Here is a 14,576-nt window from a genome sequence, read left to right as displayed (position 1 = left end):
CATTTATGAATTAAAGCCAACAAGCACAATCTGTGTTTGTTGCTCTAACACACAGCAGTAGAGGATACTTCACGTATAAAGAGCAATCCATTCTTTGGACTTAAAAGTATTTTGAATGCATACATAGGTAGTATGTATAACTAGGTACTATTCTCACAGTAAAAATTTATAGATATACCCTTTATGTTGTCAGTTCCTAATTACCCTTTGTGTAATGTTGGAGTTTTCAGCTCTGCATGTGGTCCCACTGACAGCATCCTTACACTAAAGCAGAGAGAGGAAGGTGGCAAAATAGTACAATCTCTTGCCACATGCCTCTTTCTAAATGGGGATGAGATCGGACATATAATTCAGAGTAACAGGGCCCAACCAATGTGGACATTATGCTATAAGCATACTACTGGAAAAAGTAAAAACCAAAACAAAGTTTAAATAGATAGGTGAATTTTAATAACAAATACCAACACAAAATACCAAGAATAATGTAACATTGATATGGAAGCAATATAAATTGTTAATTACCTCTTCATTTTTATAAGTCTTTAAAATTCAGTGCATTGTCATTTTAACACACTGGAAATGTAAAACTGAAAAACAAAGTATTTATTTTTTATATTTTTGTTTCATGTCTTTGAAATGTTATGGTATGTGCAATTATGTTAAATAAAACATATGTTAGTTCTGTTAACACTTTTCTTTCTAAGTTGGCACTGTAATTTGTTATTAATGAAAATGATTTATTATTTTACTTATTGTGTTATTATTTTCTCTATGGTAAGGTGTACCTTTTTTCCAGGGCTAACCTTGATTCTCAATCTTCCTTCCTCCATGGCCTGAATAGCTGAGATTTTAGGAGTAGACAACCATGCCCAGATTTTAATTGTTTTTATTGAGTTAGTCTGAAATGGAGTATAGGATAATTTCAACATGAGAAACAATGCACACTTTTATGTTTTTCATTTGAAGAAATGCACTCTTTTAATTTCAACAAGAAAACACTGTGAACAATTTTTAATTGTTTTCAGTTATTTTTTTACTAGGTCATTTATATGCAGTGGTGTTGGAATTTCAACATGTTAAGAACAAATAATTCACTTTACATGCTTTTTCTGTGTTTGAAACACTGTACACTATTTCAACATATAAACAGTGTGAATGAGTTACTAGTTAGTTATTCCATATCTGTTGCTTATTACTAAGTCTGGAATATACAAAGTACCTTTTACATTTATAGAATATCACATATTGGAATGGCCAGATTTCTAAGGCTCAATTGACACATATGCCTAGTTGTACCATAGCAAACAAGCAACTCCAGTGCAAGTAAAAAAAAGAAGCAAGTACATATAAAATGATATTTAACATTAGGGATATAAATAAGATGAATCACGAGAAAGTATCTGATAACAGAACCGGAGACAGTAAGGAAAGTGTTATGGCTTAGACCTTAAATGTTCCCAAAAGCTCAATGATAAAGGCTTGGTACCTAAGGGATGGTGATGTTGGGAAGTGATGGCAACTTTGGGGTTGGGTCCTGCTTAGAGGAAGTAAGGCATTGGAGGCATGCCTTTGGAAAGGCTATTGGCACTCCAGCCCCTCTCCTCTTTCTCCTTCCTGGGGATCAGTACATGGGCAGTTCTGTTCTGCTATGAGCTCAGCCTCAAACATGATGAAGTCAAGCAACCAGTGACTGAAAGTTCTGAAAATGGGAACCAAACGAAGTAATTATAAGCTGACTGCCTCGGCATTTTGCACAATGACAAAAAGGTGACTGACAAAGGAAATAAGAGAAAAACTTTTCTGTGGAAGAACCATTTAAGCTGTGACTTGAGTGTTGAGCTAACTAATAGTATGGAGGCCAGTTTTACTAAACAGAACATGTAAAGGAGGAAATTATTGTGTATAGGAGGTTAAATAGTTTTCAAAGGGGGCCTAAGAAAGATCGGAGGGGGCAGATAAACAGTGGGAGCATCTGTACTCTGAGAGGCTTGAGGTAAGAACCTTGGCTTATTAGCCTTCTCACTCTTAGCACCTAGAGTAGTACCTATTAATAGATTCTTGGCCAATGTGTAGGAAATAAAGACTGAGTTCCAGCAATAAAGATCTAGGAAAGGTTGTGGCAACATGCAGTTTTAGATATCAGTAGGTAGGTGGGCATAGTTTTCTTCTTCTTTTTTTTAATAGCAGATGGTTTCTTCTAAGCAACTCAAGGCAACATTAAAGGTAAGATGTTTAAAATACCTTAGGGTGGAAATTAGTGTCTTCAGTCACTCCTCTATCAAAGCCACCACTCTATCAAAGCATCCAGGAAAGATTTAAATTGTCCTGACTGGTGTCAATCACCCATACGTGAACTGATCAATTTGGCAATAAAATGGAATAGCATGAATGGGTCTGCCCATATCACTTATCCAACACTGTGATCAGTAACAAGAAAGCAGTTGTAGAGAACAATAGACAGGAGACTCACAGGACTTCTCAACGCTCTCTATTTTCTTCTAGACATACCAATTACACATCTAATCTTCCTAACACCAAAGTCTTGAACAGCAGAATTTTAAATATGGTGACTCTGGGCTTCAGGCAAGAATACTGAATGCTTTAAAGGCATACATCATTGTTCTATCAGCTCTTTGTACTGTGAAAATCATGCATATGAAGTGGTCCACTTCATGTCATTTCGCTCTGCTGCCTGCAGCATTACTTTCAATTGTGATTTCACTACCGAAAGCTTTTGTCGGTCTAAGCTGCCACGAAAACCCCACTGATCATAGCAATGTACAGGGATAGGATAAAGCACATACTTCAGGTCCTTCAAGGCTGTTATGTGTGGGAAAATATTCCTAAGCATAGGCATGGTAATAGGATTGGAGGCAAAGCCAAGGACATGGAGCAAAGAACAGCTTCTTATAGCTGGGATGAGAGAAGAGAGAATAGTGTCTGTTATAAGGCAACTATTTATCTCTAGATGCTTCAGGGTACCTGATAGTTTCTCCAGAAGAATCCGTAATGGTTGAGAGTCTTCCCAAGTTATCTGGTTGTTACTGAGATTCAATACCCTTAGGCGGCTGGTCTGAAAGCTTTGGGACAGGGAAGTGAAGTCTTTAGTAGTCAGATCACAGACATTCAGATACAAGAAATCCAACTCAGGTGACAGAACTCTGCAGAAAGGGAAGAAGTATTTATATTCAATTATCAAACACATGATATTTTAAACTTTCAAAAAATGAGCTTTGGACTAAAACAAATACTCCTAGATTTCAGATTCCCATGACTCTAGAATAAAATATTTCATATATACATTATAGTATCAGTTAATCATGTGGCTTATACAATCACCTATTAGATAGGAAGTCCTAAGAAATTCCATGTAACCCTAGATACCTCCCCAGTCTCTCACCTGAGTATTTTATGCAGCTGATCTTTGACAGAGAAGTAAGCCAGGCTGAGCTCCTGAAGGCTGTCCATCCGCCCAAGGTGAGTGAGAAAAGCTCTGAAGCTTTTTCCCTTATAAGATCTAAATGTGATTTTAGACAGACTAAGGCTGTCCAGGTGAATCATCTGAGCCAAAATGCTGCAAACTTCACTCAAATAAGATCCATGCACTCCCAGGTGATCAATGCAAACCAGATCCAGAAACTTCAGTGTGCTTCTACATTCAGATACTTTATCAATTTGCAAATCTCTACAGCAGAGATGCAGGGACCCAAAACTCTGCTCAACTTTACCTAGAACCACAGAAAGCAATTGCCATGTCTTCACAGTACCATCGAGATATAGGTCCACTAATACTTCCATGGGTTGTCTGGATAGTTGAAGCTCAGGCTCAGAATCTGAAAAATCAGGCCTGGCTCCTTGTAATTTCAGGATAGAGTTTGGAGAATAAACACAAGACTGAAAACATAATGGAAACCTGTTCAAAAAGTCAGAACATGTGGTCTTGCATTCTGTATCCTGTCTTAAATCTAGGATCCTCAGTTTGGGCACCCTGTAGGAGAGGAAAGGATAGCACATATAAGAGATAGCAGACTTTGAAGATGAATTCAAATGTACCTATAGCCTCACACAGATTGTTTTCCAACATCATGGTCATAAAAACAAAACCCAATGTGGCTTGACAAGATTGTGTTATGTTTTTTTTTGGAGGGGGGGAGCTGACATTTAACAAATCACTTTGTGATTACAATGCATCTTGATCAGTGTTTACCCCCTCAACATTCTCAATCCCCTGTCACCCACCCCTTCCCTTACTTTCTTTATTATGTGGTACATATAATGAACTCACAACTGTATTCTTCCTCACTTACCCTCTCCATTCATATGCCCTTCTCCCCTTGGCCCCACCTCCCTTCTTGCAAATGCCCATTTGCTGGTGCTGATTTTGTTGGGCTGTGGTCTAGTCTTTCTAAAAGATTATACCGTTTGCACTATTCATAGTCTATTATACTTGTTAATTCATTTTTTATTTTATTTTATTTTAATTTTTGGCTAGTCCTGGGCTTGAGCTCAGAGTCTGAGCACTGTCCTTGGACTTTCTCAAAGCTAGAGCTCTACCACTTGAGCCTCAGCACCACTTCTGGCTTTTTGGTTTTTTTTTTATGTATGTGGTACTGAGAAATTGAATCCGGGTCTTCGTGCGTGCTAGGTAAGCACTCTCCCACTAGGCCAAACTCCCGGCCCCTTGTTAATTCATTTTTAACCATATGCATACCACCGAATATTACACAGATTTCCGTTATTCCCCATTAACTACCTCTGGAGACTAATAAGCCCTCTTGTGCACCATGTCCTTGCATAATCTTCTGCTGACTTATCATGTGTCTATTAGTCTTACCGAGAAGAGTTGTGGACAGGAAGGAACTGAAGACCATCAATCAAGGCTTCCACAATTTCACAGTATGACTCCTGAACATTCAAGGTCCCGACATGGAGACAATGAAAAGGCCACATGCTCACTATTGCCTTCAGAATCTTCTTGTGGCCACCAGAGACGGCAGCAATAAACAATGGAATAAAAAGTTCTCTTGGGATCTCCTCAAGGGCATGGATGGCTAAAGGTTCATTGCTCATCAGAGTCTGTACAGCAAGGTCGAGTAGTGTGCCTGGCTCCTTTGAATCCATATTAACGAACCTATACCATGGAGAGAACGATTTAGAAATTTGGGGAAGACATTCACAGCCTCTTATTTGTCAGCTAAATTAGAACTAGACAAAATATTACTAAATCAATATATGATGAATCAATCAGTCACTAGATAATGCTACTGTAGACAAAGAATAGAGAACAATTAATAGGTGTCTAGGCAAAAAGGTATACCTATATGTCCATATATGTATGTGAGCATGAAACAAGCTAGACAGAAAATACAAAATATTGTAATTATAAGTAACTAGAATATGTATGTATCCATCCTCTGTCACACAGTTACCCTACTGAGCTGGAGCACATGAAAAAGAAGCTAGCTCCTTCATACTTTGTCCCAGGTGATTTACATACTCCTGGAATTAATCATGCTTTTCTTGAAGAAAATCACATTTTTAGAAACCTGCCTGGTTCAGTCTTTACCATGGCTCCTTTGATCATGGGTTGCTCATTAAAAGTTACAGAAAGCTTGCATGTTTATAATGGAACTGAGATAGTCAGCCTATCAGAATTAAATGTCACAGGCACAAATGATAATGTCCAATTGTTAATGTAGCAAGAGTAATTGAGATTTGTCAGGTACCTAGATCAATGAGTAGTTAAGGAATGTTTAATTGAGCTGAGGTCCCAACCCATTTTTACCCCTGGTATTAGACCTACAAAGTATATTCTTCTTAATGCCCATTCTATTAGAGTGTGCCTTTCTTTCTTTGCTTTCTAAATAAATGTTTTCCAATGTCCTACATTTTGGACTCATGTCTTGGGACTAAAATTCTTTTCTGTGATTAAAACAAGTACTAATGGGGGCCAGAAGTTGCACTGAGTTCCACTCCCTCTAAGGATTGCCTTTGGACTCTCAGCAGACCATAGTGACAAGTATAAGCCTATGACAAAATGTCATTATAAATTAGTAATAAGTTAGCAGAAGATTATGATTATTAGTGAGCTAATTGCCTCCTGATATTTCCTACCAAAGAAATGTGACCAAATTGGAAACTGGAGGCTCGTACCTGTAATTTTGGCTACTCAGGAGGCTGACCTAAGTATGGCATTTGGAGACAGTATAGGAAAAAAGTCTATGCGACTCTTGTCTCCAATTAACCAATAAAAAGCCACAAGTGGTGCTGTGTCTCAATAGCAGACACCAACTTTGAGTGAGAAGGGTCAGGGACAGGGCCTAGGCCCTACCTTTAAGACCCACTACTGGCACACAAAAAAGAAGAAATATAACTCAACAAGAAGGAGAATATAAATCTACACAAAGATGTAAAACCACAACTTTATCAACTAAAAGTTACCTGGCTTATTACATTACCATTCGAGTTCTCCATCCAAAGCACCCTCTTATTAATTAGGTGGGATCAGCACTGTGCCTATTTATCCCTGACCAGCAGGTTTGTGTTTTCCCACCAATCCACAGTGTTTACTTCATCAGTTCAATAAACTCCTTATGAACTAAGGATCATTTCATTATCTTGTAACCAAGAATACATGTCTTCTGCTTCCTAACTTTCTTCCAAAGAGTTTTTCCTGTTATGTGGTACTTTCCTTACCTATGCTGTACATGTTATTAATAAACTTCAGTGTATTTGATCTATCTAGTCTCAGGTACTGTATATCTGGCTAATGGTGTGAATCTATTCCTTACCACTGAGGTAAAGGGGAAGACAGCAAAATGGGTATTCCTGCCCCATAGCCATAGCCTTAATATAGTCATAATACAAATCAAATAAATTGGGCTGAGAGTTTGGCCTAGTGGTAGAGTGTTAGCCTAGCATGCATGAAGACCTGAGTTTGATTTCTCAGTACCACACACACACACACACAGAAAAAGCAGGAAGTGGTGCTGTGGCTCAAGTGATAGAGCACTATCCTTGAGGAAAGCCCAAGGGCAGGGCTCAGGTCCTGAGTTCATTCCCCAGGACTGTCCAAAAAAAACCAAATAAATGAAATTAATGAAATTATTCACATTCTTTAAAAAATACCTGATGGGCTGAGAGCATGGCCTAGTGGTATAGTGCTTGCCTAGCATGCACAAAGCCCGGATTCAATTCCTTGCTACCACGTACACAGGAAAAAAAGCTGGAAGTGGTGCTGTGATTCAAGTGGTAGTACACTAGCCTTGAGAAAGCTCAAGGACAGTGCCCAGGCCCTGAATTCAGGTCCCAGGACTGGAAAATAAAAGTACCTGACCAGGACTCTTCCCAAGTGTCAGAGTTGTGAAAGACCAAATGCAATGTAGAATCAAATAAAATCCTGGAACAGAATTTTTAAAAAGAACTAATAAATAAGTGATAAAATTCAAATTAACCTACAGTTAATTATTAGCAACACATCAGTGTTAGTCTCCTAGTGCTGTAACTTTCTGTGTGCAGAAGATTAGTAGAAAATTCTGAGATAAGACTTTCTGTACAATATTTTTATTGGTACTTGGTGTTGAACTCAAGGCCTTGCACTTGCTAGGCATACTGTCAATCACTTTGACCCAGCCTTTGTCTAATCAGTTATTTTTCAGGTGCAAAAATGGAGAACCTGCATATTTCAGGCCCTCTAAAGCTTTCTGCAACTGATTTGCATGTACTGATAATTTTGTATGACACCAGAATGATGTTGTAATACTCAAGTGGCTATTGGGAAGAAAATGGCACTTTATCCTTTGTAAGGTCTTGCATATATCCTGGGGGCAGCCTCAAACTCAATCCTTTTATCTGTGGCCCCCTAAGAAGACAGGTACATATGCACAGTCTGCAGAGAGTGCATCTCCAACTGTTTTTGCCTAGGTTGGCTTTGAACTTAATCCCCACTTCTGAGTAGCTGGGATTACAGGAATGAGACAGTGGTCATGGCCATCTTGCTGCATTTTTTGAAAGTTTAAAATAAAGTACTAAAAAGATCAAATCAGTCTGGATGGTGGTATATACCAGTATTCACAGCACACAGACTTTGAGGCAGGAAGATTTGGGAGTCCATCTACAACCTAGATTACATAGTGGCATGCTCAAAAGGCCTCAGAAAATAGCAACAATAAAAGAAGTATCAATTTGTCATGTTACATAAGAAATGAGAGCATCATCTACAGATTGTGAGTTAACATGGATTCATTCTTCAGGAGAAAGTGCTTTTAACCATAATACAAATGAAAAGCAATCCACAGGGAATACCTATACAGTTTGACACTTGTTATTTATAATCTGACATATAAAAATCACAGGCTGGGACTGTGGCTTAGTGGTACAGTGCTTGCCTAGCATGCATGAAGACCTGGGTTCGATTCCTCAGTACCACATACACAGAAAAAGATGTTAGTGGTGCTGTGGTTCAAGTGGTAGAGTGCTAGCCTTGAGCAAAGAAGCTCAAAGACAGTGCCAAGGCCCAGAGTTCAAGACCTAGGACTGGAAAAAATTTAATCACAAACAAAACTAAGATGCAAGAAAGAATATAACTTTCTGAATATAAGGGGAAGAACTGTGGAATTTTTGTTGTTGTTGCTGTTGTGAACTTTTTGAACTCAATGAATTGTCCTTGCTAATCATGTGTTCTACCACTGAGTCAAACCCCCAGCCTTGTTTGGGGGATTTTAAAGAGTGAGAGTGAAATTATTAGGTAAGTGAAGCTAATTACACATAAGACAATGCATAATCAGTGCTCCACTAGTGGATCAGTGAGTCATCTGTCTAGATCACCATTCCTAATGATCTACCTAAACTTTAGCCCTGGGTAATTTAGGTCGAAATACGTGTAACTTAACATACACACATATAAAAGATACTACTGTAATTTACCTAATGGGAAGAGTCGGGAAAAAAATTTCTTTCTTCAGCTGCTGGAGCTCCTCAGTTCTTTAGATCTTGCTGTAGTAAATGCAACTGGCTTTGTGGTGCTATTTCTGTTAATAGTTTTCCCAAAAGTTCAACTAGCCAGAAGAGGAATGTTGTGGTTCAGCTTGAGTTGAGTCACTTGTTACCAAGATCAGTCAACCTCGTTAACACTGAGAGGTGATTGACCTAAAGGAGCAGAGTTACTTCAAGCTCCGAGATCCCTTGAGTTCTGAGAAATTCCCAGAGCTCCAAGTTATTGGTTTCTAGTAGTTTCTGGGAGTGTGGGTTATCGGGATGTTCCACCAAGTTCCACTATTCTTCTGCCCAGATCTTAGAAGCCTTCAGGCCCCAAAGGTATAATTTGGGAACAGGCTGATCAGGGATTCTTCCAAGCAGATATAGAACTCAGATGACTAAACTAGATTTAGTAGACAATACAGCAGGACAGGGCACTGAAAATGAAAAAGAGGCACATTTTATTTCAGATTTTTTTAATATATTTTAAACAAGGATACAACCAGACCACCCAGGCTTTTGTGGTCCCCGTACTGATGATACTGGTGGGAGAAGTTCACTTAGCCATGGCAGAATAGGAAAGCCTTCATCTCACAGTTGACAAGAAAAAGGAAGAAATGAAAGAAGGAAGGGAGGGAGGGAGAGAAGGAAGGGAAAGGAACAAGAATGGAAAAGAATGAAAGAATAAAAAGAAAGAACTTGAATCCTTACAAAAGATTAGAAAACTGTATTCTGAACTTTTTGTAGTGACATCAATATAGAATTTACACAGACACATGAAAAATTACAGCCCAAAGTGAGAATCTTTCACCCATCCAGGAATATTGCTATCAGTTGTGGTGATCGTTAACATTTGGTTTAATGGCTCACGCCTGTAATCCTAACTACTCAGGAGGCTGAGATCTGAGGATCAAGGTTCAAAGCCATCCTGGGCACAAAAGAACCTGAGACTCTTATCTCCGGTTAACCTCTAGAAAATGGGAAGTGGGAGTTGGCTCAAGGGCAGGGTGGTAGCCTTGAGCTGAAGAGCTCAGGAACAGCACCCAGGCCTACTTTCAATTCCACTCTTGTATTTGTTGGCTTCTTTTTTCCCCACAGGATTCACAAGCTATGGGATATTCTAAGCCTTCTGCTTACTTGGTATCACCTGTTTTTGTGGACTCCTACCACTTTAGCCATGATTCCAAGCCAGCTATTTGCTAGTTATTTGGGACATGGAATTTTACAAACTTTTCTGATTATTCTGGCTTTTAAACCTCAATTCTCCCAATCCCAGCCTCCTAAATAGTTAATATTACAAATTGAGCTTGACTTTGAATATAGTATTTTTACTCATATGCTGTTTTATTCAATTGCTTGCTATAGTGGAAAGATGTAAATCTTGGAAAGAATCTTGTCTGTTACTTACTTATTAATGTATCCTAAGTGACTATAGCAGGGCTTGGTTCATGGATTTTGAATATTTGTGGGATGAATAAATGAATTTTTCTTCCACCGTCCTTCTTACTATTCTACAATTAAGTCATCAATTATAAACCCATGTGACTGTGATTTTCCTGTAAAAGCCGGACCCTTCTGATAATCTTCCTTAATTGAAATCTCTAGTCATTATCTAAGACATATCTTACTTTTCTTCATGAAAAAATTATATGATTGTGGTATTTTTGCAGTTGATCCTTCTGGGTTGTTTCCATTCTTTTTTGCATATATTTTTATTGTAATTACTAGAAGGGTTACATTATATTCACCAGATAGATGATGCATTACTTCACATACATTGATACCCTTTCTCATGTCTTGGTCCCCATTTCCCTTCCCCCACCCCAGCCCCTCATCTTGTTTTCCTCCCTTCCCTATCTGACTTCCAATAACCAAATACGTATATATACAATATATCAGATAACCAGGAGAAATACAATATGAGATAACCAAGTGACAGCAAAAGAGATGAGACATAACATAGTACATTAAGGACAACAATCACTCATTATATGGTTTTTGTTTTTATATCCTGGAGGTCCTTTCATTTAGCACCATTCTATATGGCCTTATGAAGATACATTTTGTTCTGTTGTAAATCTCTGCTAAGAGAGCCCAAGGTTGATACTGATCATGACAAATGAGGGAAACCATTGAGCCTATGTTCCTTTGAGTCTGGCTTACTTCACTTAATATGATTTTTTCCTAAGTCTTTCCATTTCCTTACAAATGGGGCAATGTCATTTTTTTCTGACTGCAGCATAGAATTTCATTGTGTGCTGGAAAAACTGGTTAAGCGCCTGCAGAAAACTAAAGTTGGGTCCTTCTTTGTCACCCTGAACCAGGATTAACTCCAAATGGATCAAAGACATCGAGGTAAAAGCAGGTGCACTGAAAACTTTAGAAGAAAGAATAGGAGATATACTAGGTCTCCTTGGCACAGGTCGAAACTTTCTTAATAAGGACCAAGAAATACAAAAAATCAGAGAAAGGCTGGAAACGTGGGACTGCATTAAAATGCAGAGCTTCTGTATGGCAAAGTACATAGCTAGAAAATTAACTAGAAAGCTTACAGAGTGGGAGAAGTTCTTCACTAACCATACAACAGACAAAGGCCTCATATTTAAAATATATCAACAGCTCAAAAAATTGAATCACTGCAAAACTAATCTCCAAAGAAACAACCATCCCATTAAAAGATGGGCCAAAAACTTAGAGTCTTCTCTAAAGAAGAAATAAAAATGGCCTATAGACACATGAAGAAATGCTCAACATCTCTGGTCATAAAAGAAATGCAAATCAAAACAACTCTAAGATTCCACCTCACTCCAGTTAGAATGGCCAGGATCAAGAAATCTAATAACAACAGATGCTGGAGGGGATGTGGCCAGGAGGGATCACTACTACACTGTTGGTGGGAGTGCAAACTCGTTCAACACCTATGGAAAGCAGTATGGAGATTCCTCAAAAGACTAAACATAGAGCTCCCCTATGACCCAGCAATTCCACTACTAGGCATTTACCCAAATGTCCAGAAACAAGGACACACTAAATCCACTAGCACAATGATGTTCATTGCAGCACTATTTACCATAGCAAAGATATGGAACCAACCCAGATGCCCCTTAGTTGATGAGTGGATCAACAAGATGTGGTATTTATACACAATGGGTTGTTTCCATTCTTAAGTATTTGTTTCCTTTTTCCAATTATATGGAAGAAATTTTCATCACAGACCTTTAACTTGAAACTAAAACTACATTCAAATTCATAAAGCTGCTAAAGGGGTATATTCAGATAATGAATATCATAATAGGACATAGGAGAATGCACAATAGTTTTAAAAATGAATAATTATAGTGGACAACCTAATTGGTTGCAAGTTAGTAGAACTACAGGGTCAGAAAGTCTAGGTTCTTTCCATTCTTTTTTTCTTGAAGATGTGTTATGATTTGGAACTGACCACCTGGAACCACACCTATTTGAGAGGGTTTGTTGGTTTACTGTGGTTGATGTTGTCCGAGGATGGAACATGGAGTATTAGAGATTGAACTCAAGACCTTGTACTTGATAGACAGACACAGCGACACTATACCATATCAGATAGGCCTCTAGCACATTTTGTATTAGTTACTTTCAGGGTATGGTCTTGCTTTATTCCTGGGATCCTGGGAATGATCCTCCTCTTCTTCTCCTCTTCTTCTGAGGAGATTCATGTATATGCTACACTAGCAGAGGGAAACAAAACTGCAGTTCTGTATTTGAAGGCTTGGAGATTTGGAAGAGGACATAAATACCCATGCAGACAGTGGCTGTCTTTCTCTGAGGGCTCAAGTGAGGCAATAAACAAAGAATTTTTATGCCAACTAAAAGCCTCTCTGCTTTATAGAATAGTCATGCCAAGAAAGGAATCCAGGAAGGAAGCCATATTTACAGCTACCATGGGTGAGTGACCAACTCTTGAGTCCTATCCTAGCAGCGGGAAGGGAGGTGGAATCTTACCCCACACTCAATACACAGCCCATAGCCTAAGCAGAAGATGAGGGATGAGCCCTCCAACCCCATGCAGGCAGTGAGAAGAGCTGTGAAACCTTCCACCTCACTCAGAACACTTGATGGTCACCTCTAGGTGACCACATGAGTAGCAAGAAGAGCTGTGGAACTCTGTCCCATTCCTAAAACATGTACCCACAGTTTGAGCTGACACAAGAGCAACTGGTCCCTGAAACCACAAAGACAAAGGCTGTGGCACATTGTTAGCACCCAAGACAGAGGAATTGCAACCCATACAAAAGAGTTCATGGAGCCAACCCTCAAAATGGGAGTGCAGAGCATCCTGATGAGCTTCTACAAAGACAATATTTAACCTGAATTTGGGAATTTTTCTCTCATCTCTCTCATTAGAAAGTATAGGGGTGCTTAAGTATGAGCGTATCAGCATTTGGCTTAGGTTGTTCATTGACTGCATCTCAATTTTTTTCTCCTACAGTTGATGGATTTTTCTCCTTCATTTTTCCCTTCTCATTCCTTATTCTCTTTCTTCTATAAGCTTTCATTTCTTTTCCTGGCTGATTTCTCCAGAAAACTATTCCTCACCATCCTTCCCTTCCCTTAGAACTCTTTCCTACTTAAAATTAAGCTCTCGCATCACTTTCCATCATGACTGATCTCTATGATAAGGAAAACCCACCATTATCAGAGCTAGTTCAATCCTGGTAAGGAACAGTTTACAATTGCCAGAAGCAGCTTGACTAGAACTAGCTTGACCGATTCAAGTAATTTGGGGAAACTGTAAATATTTGTGTAAAACACAACTCAAAACATGTGTGATCTACCCACACCTAAAATCTAGAACCCAATTGTAATCAAAGAATTGTACTTATTGTTGGTTACGGCTCAGATTTTTGGAGTAGGAACCCATCTAGGCCTGCTAGCATAATTAATGAACTGGAGCTCCTTCAACTCTGAGTGCTACCTACTTGTGTCTTCCTAGAGTAGTCTCTGCAGCACCTCAACCGAACAGCTTTCACAAACCCTCAACTTACAGTTGCAAATCACAAAGCTCATGAGTGAACAAGACAACATACCATCCTCAAAACCCAACACTCACAGAGTGGAGGACCTGAAAATGAAGAATAAGGGCCAAACAATGAACTTATTAAAGAATATTGAGAGAAATGGCCAGTGAAATAAAAATGAGCATGTCTTAAAAAAATTAGAAGTCAGATAATGAAACAAAATAAAGAAGGTAATACAGGAGATAAGAGACAAATTCATTAATGAGATGGTCCCTTGTTATCTCTATATGTGATTTTGGTAGTTGGTGTATATGTTTATTTGAAATAGGGAAGGAAGGCGAACCACAAAATGGTGAGACAAAGAAAAGAGGGTGAACCAGTGTAAGAGTAATAGTCACAAGAAAATATGTTGAAATGACCTTTATAACTTGGTGGGAGTGGGGGAGAGTGTTGGGGGAGGAAAAGTGGGAGAAAAGCGTGAGGGTGGGTAACAGTATTTGAAAGGAAATGTACTCACTTCCTTATGTATGTAACTGTAACCCCTCTGTACATCACTCTGGAATTAAAATTAAATTAAAAATTAAAAAGAGATGGAGAGCATGA

General features: G+C 38.7%; 1 protein-coding gene across 1 annotated transcript; it reads right to left on the bottom strand.

Moving 5' to 3' along the window:
* Positions 1–601: 601 nt before the first annotated feature.
* Positions 602–9,257, bottom strand: LOC150041239 (melanoma antigen preferentially expressed in tumors-like). The gene is made up of 4 exons (XM_090326003.1): positions 8,926–9,257; positions 4,835–5,131; positions 3,401–3,988; positions 602–3,161 (listed from the first exon to the last, which is right to left on the bottom strand). Exons 2-4 carry the CDS (start codon positions 5,119–5,121, stop codon positions 2,648–2,650), a joined length of 1,389 nt encoding a protein of 462 aa, XP_090182129.1. The 5' UTR covers positions 5,122–5,131; positions 8,926–9,257; the 3' UTR covers positions 602–2,647.
* Positions 9,258–14,576: the final 5,319 nt, after the last annotated feature.

The sequence above is a fragment of the Megascapheus bottae genome, chromosome X, assembly GCF_031878675.1.
Source record: "Megascapheus bottae isolate mThoBot1 chromosome X, mThoBot2.hap1, whole genome shotgun sequence".
NCBI classification, from domain to species: domain Eukaryota; kingdom Metazoa; phylum Chordata; class Mammalia; order Rodentia; family Geomyidae; genus Megascapheus; species Megascapheus bottae.
The sequence above is the reverse complement of the archived record's forward strand: the minus strand, read 5'-3'. Positions and strand labels throughout refer to the sequence as shown.

Coding starts and splice junctions, on each gene's coding strand:
- LOC150041239 (XM_090326003.1), bottom strand. CDS start 5,121: ATGGATTCAAAGGAGCCAGGCACACTACTCGACCTTGCTGTACAGACT. Junction 3,989..4,834: donor CCTGTCCACAACTCTTCTCG/GTAAGACTAATA, acceptor CCTCTCCTACAG/GGTGCCCAAACTGAGGATCC. Junction 3,162..3,400: donor CAGCTGCATAAAATACTCAG/GTGAGAGACTGG, acceptor CCCTTTCTGCAG/AGTTCTGTCACCTGAGTTGG.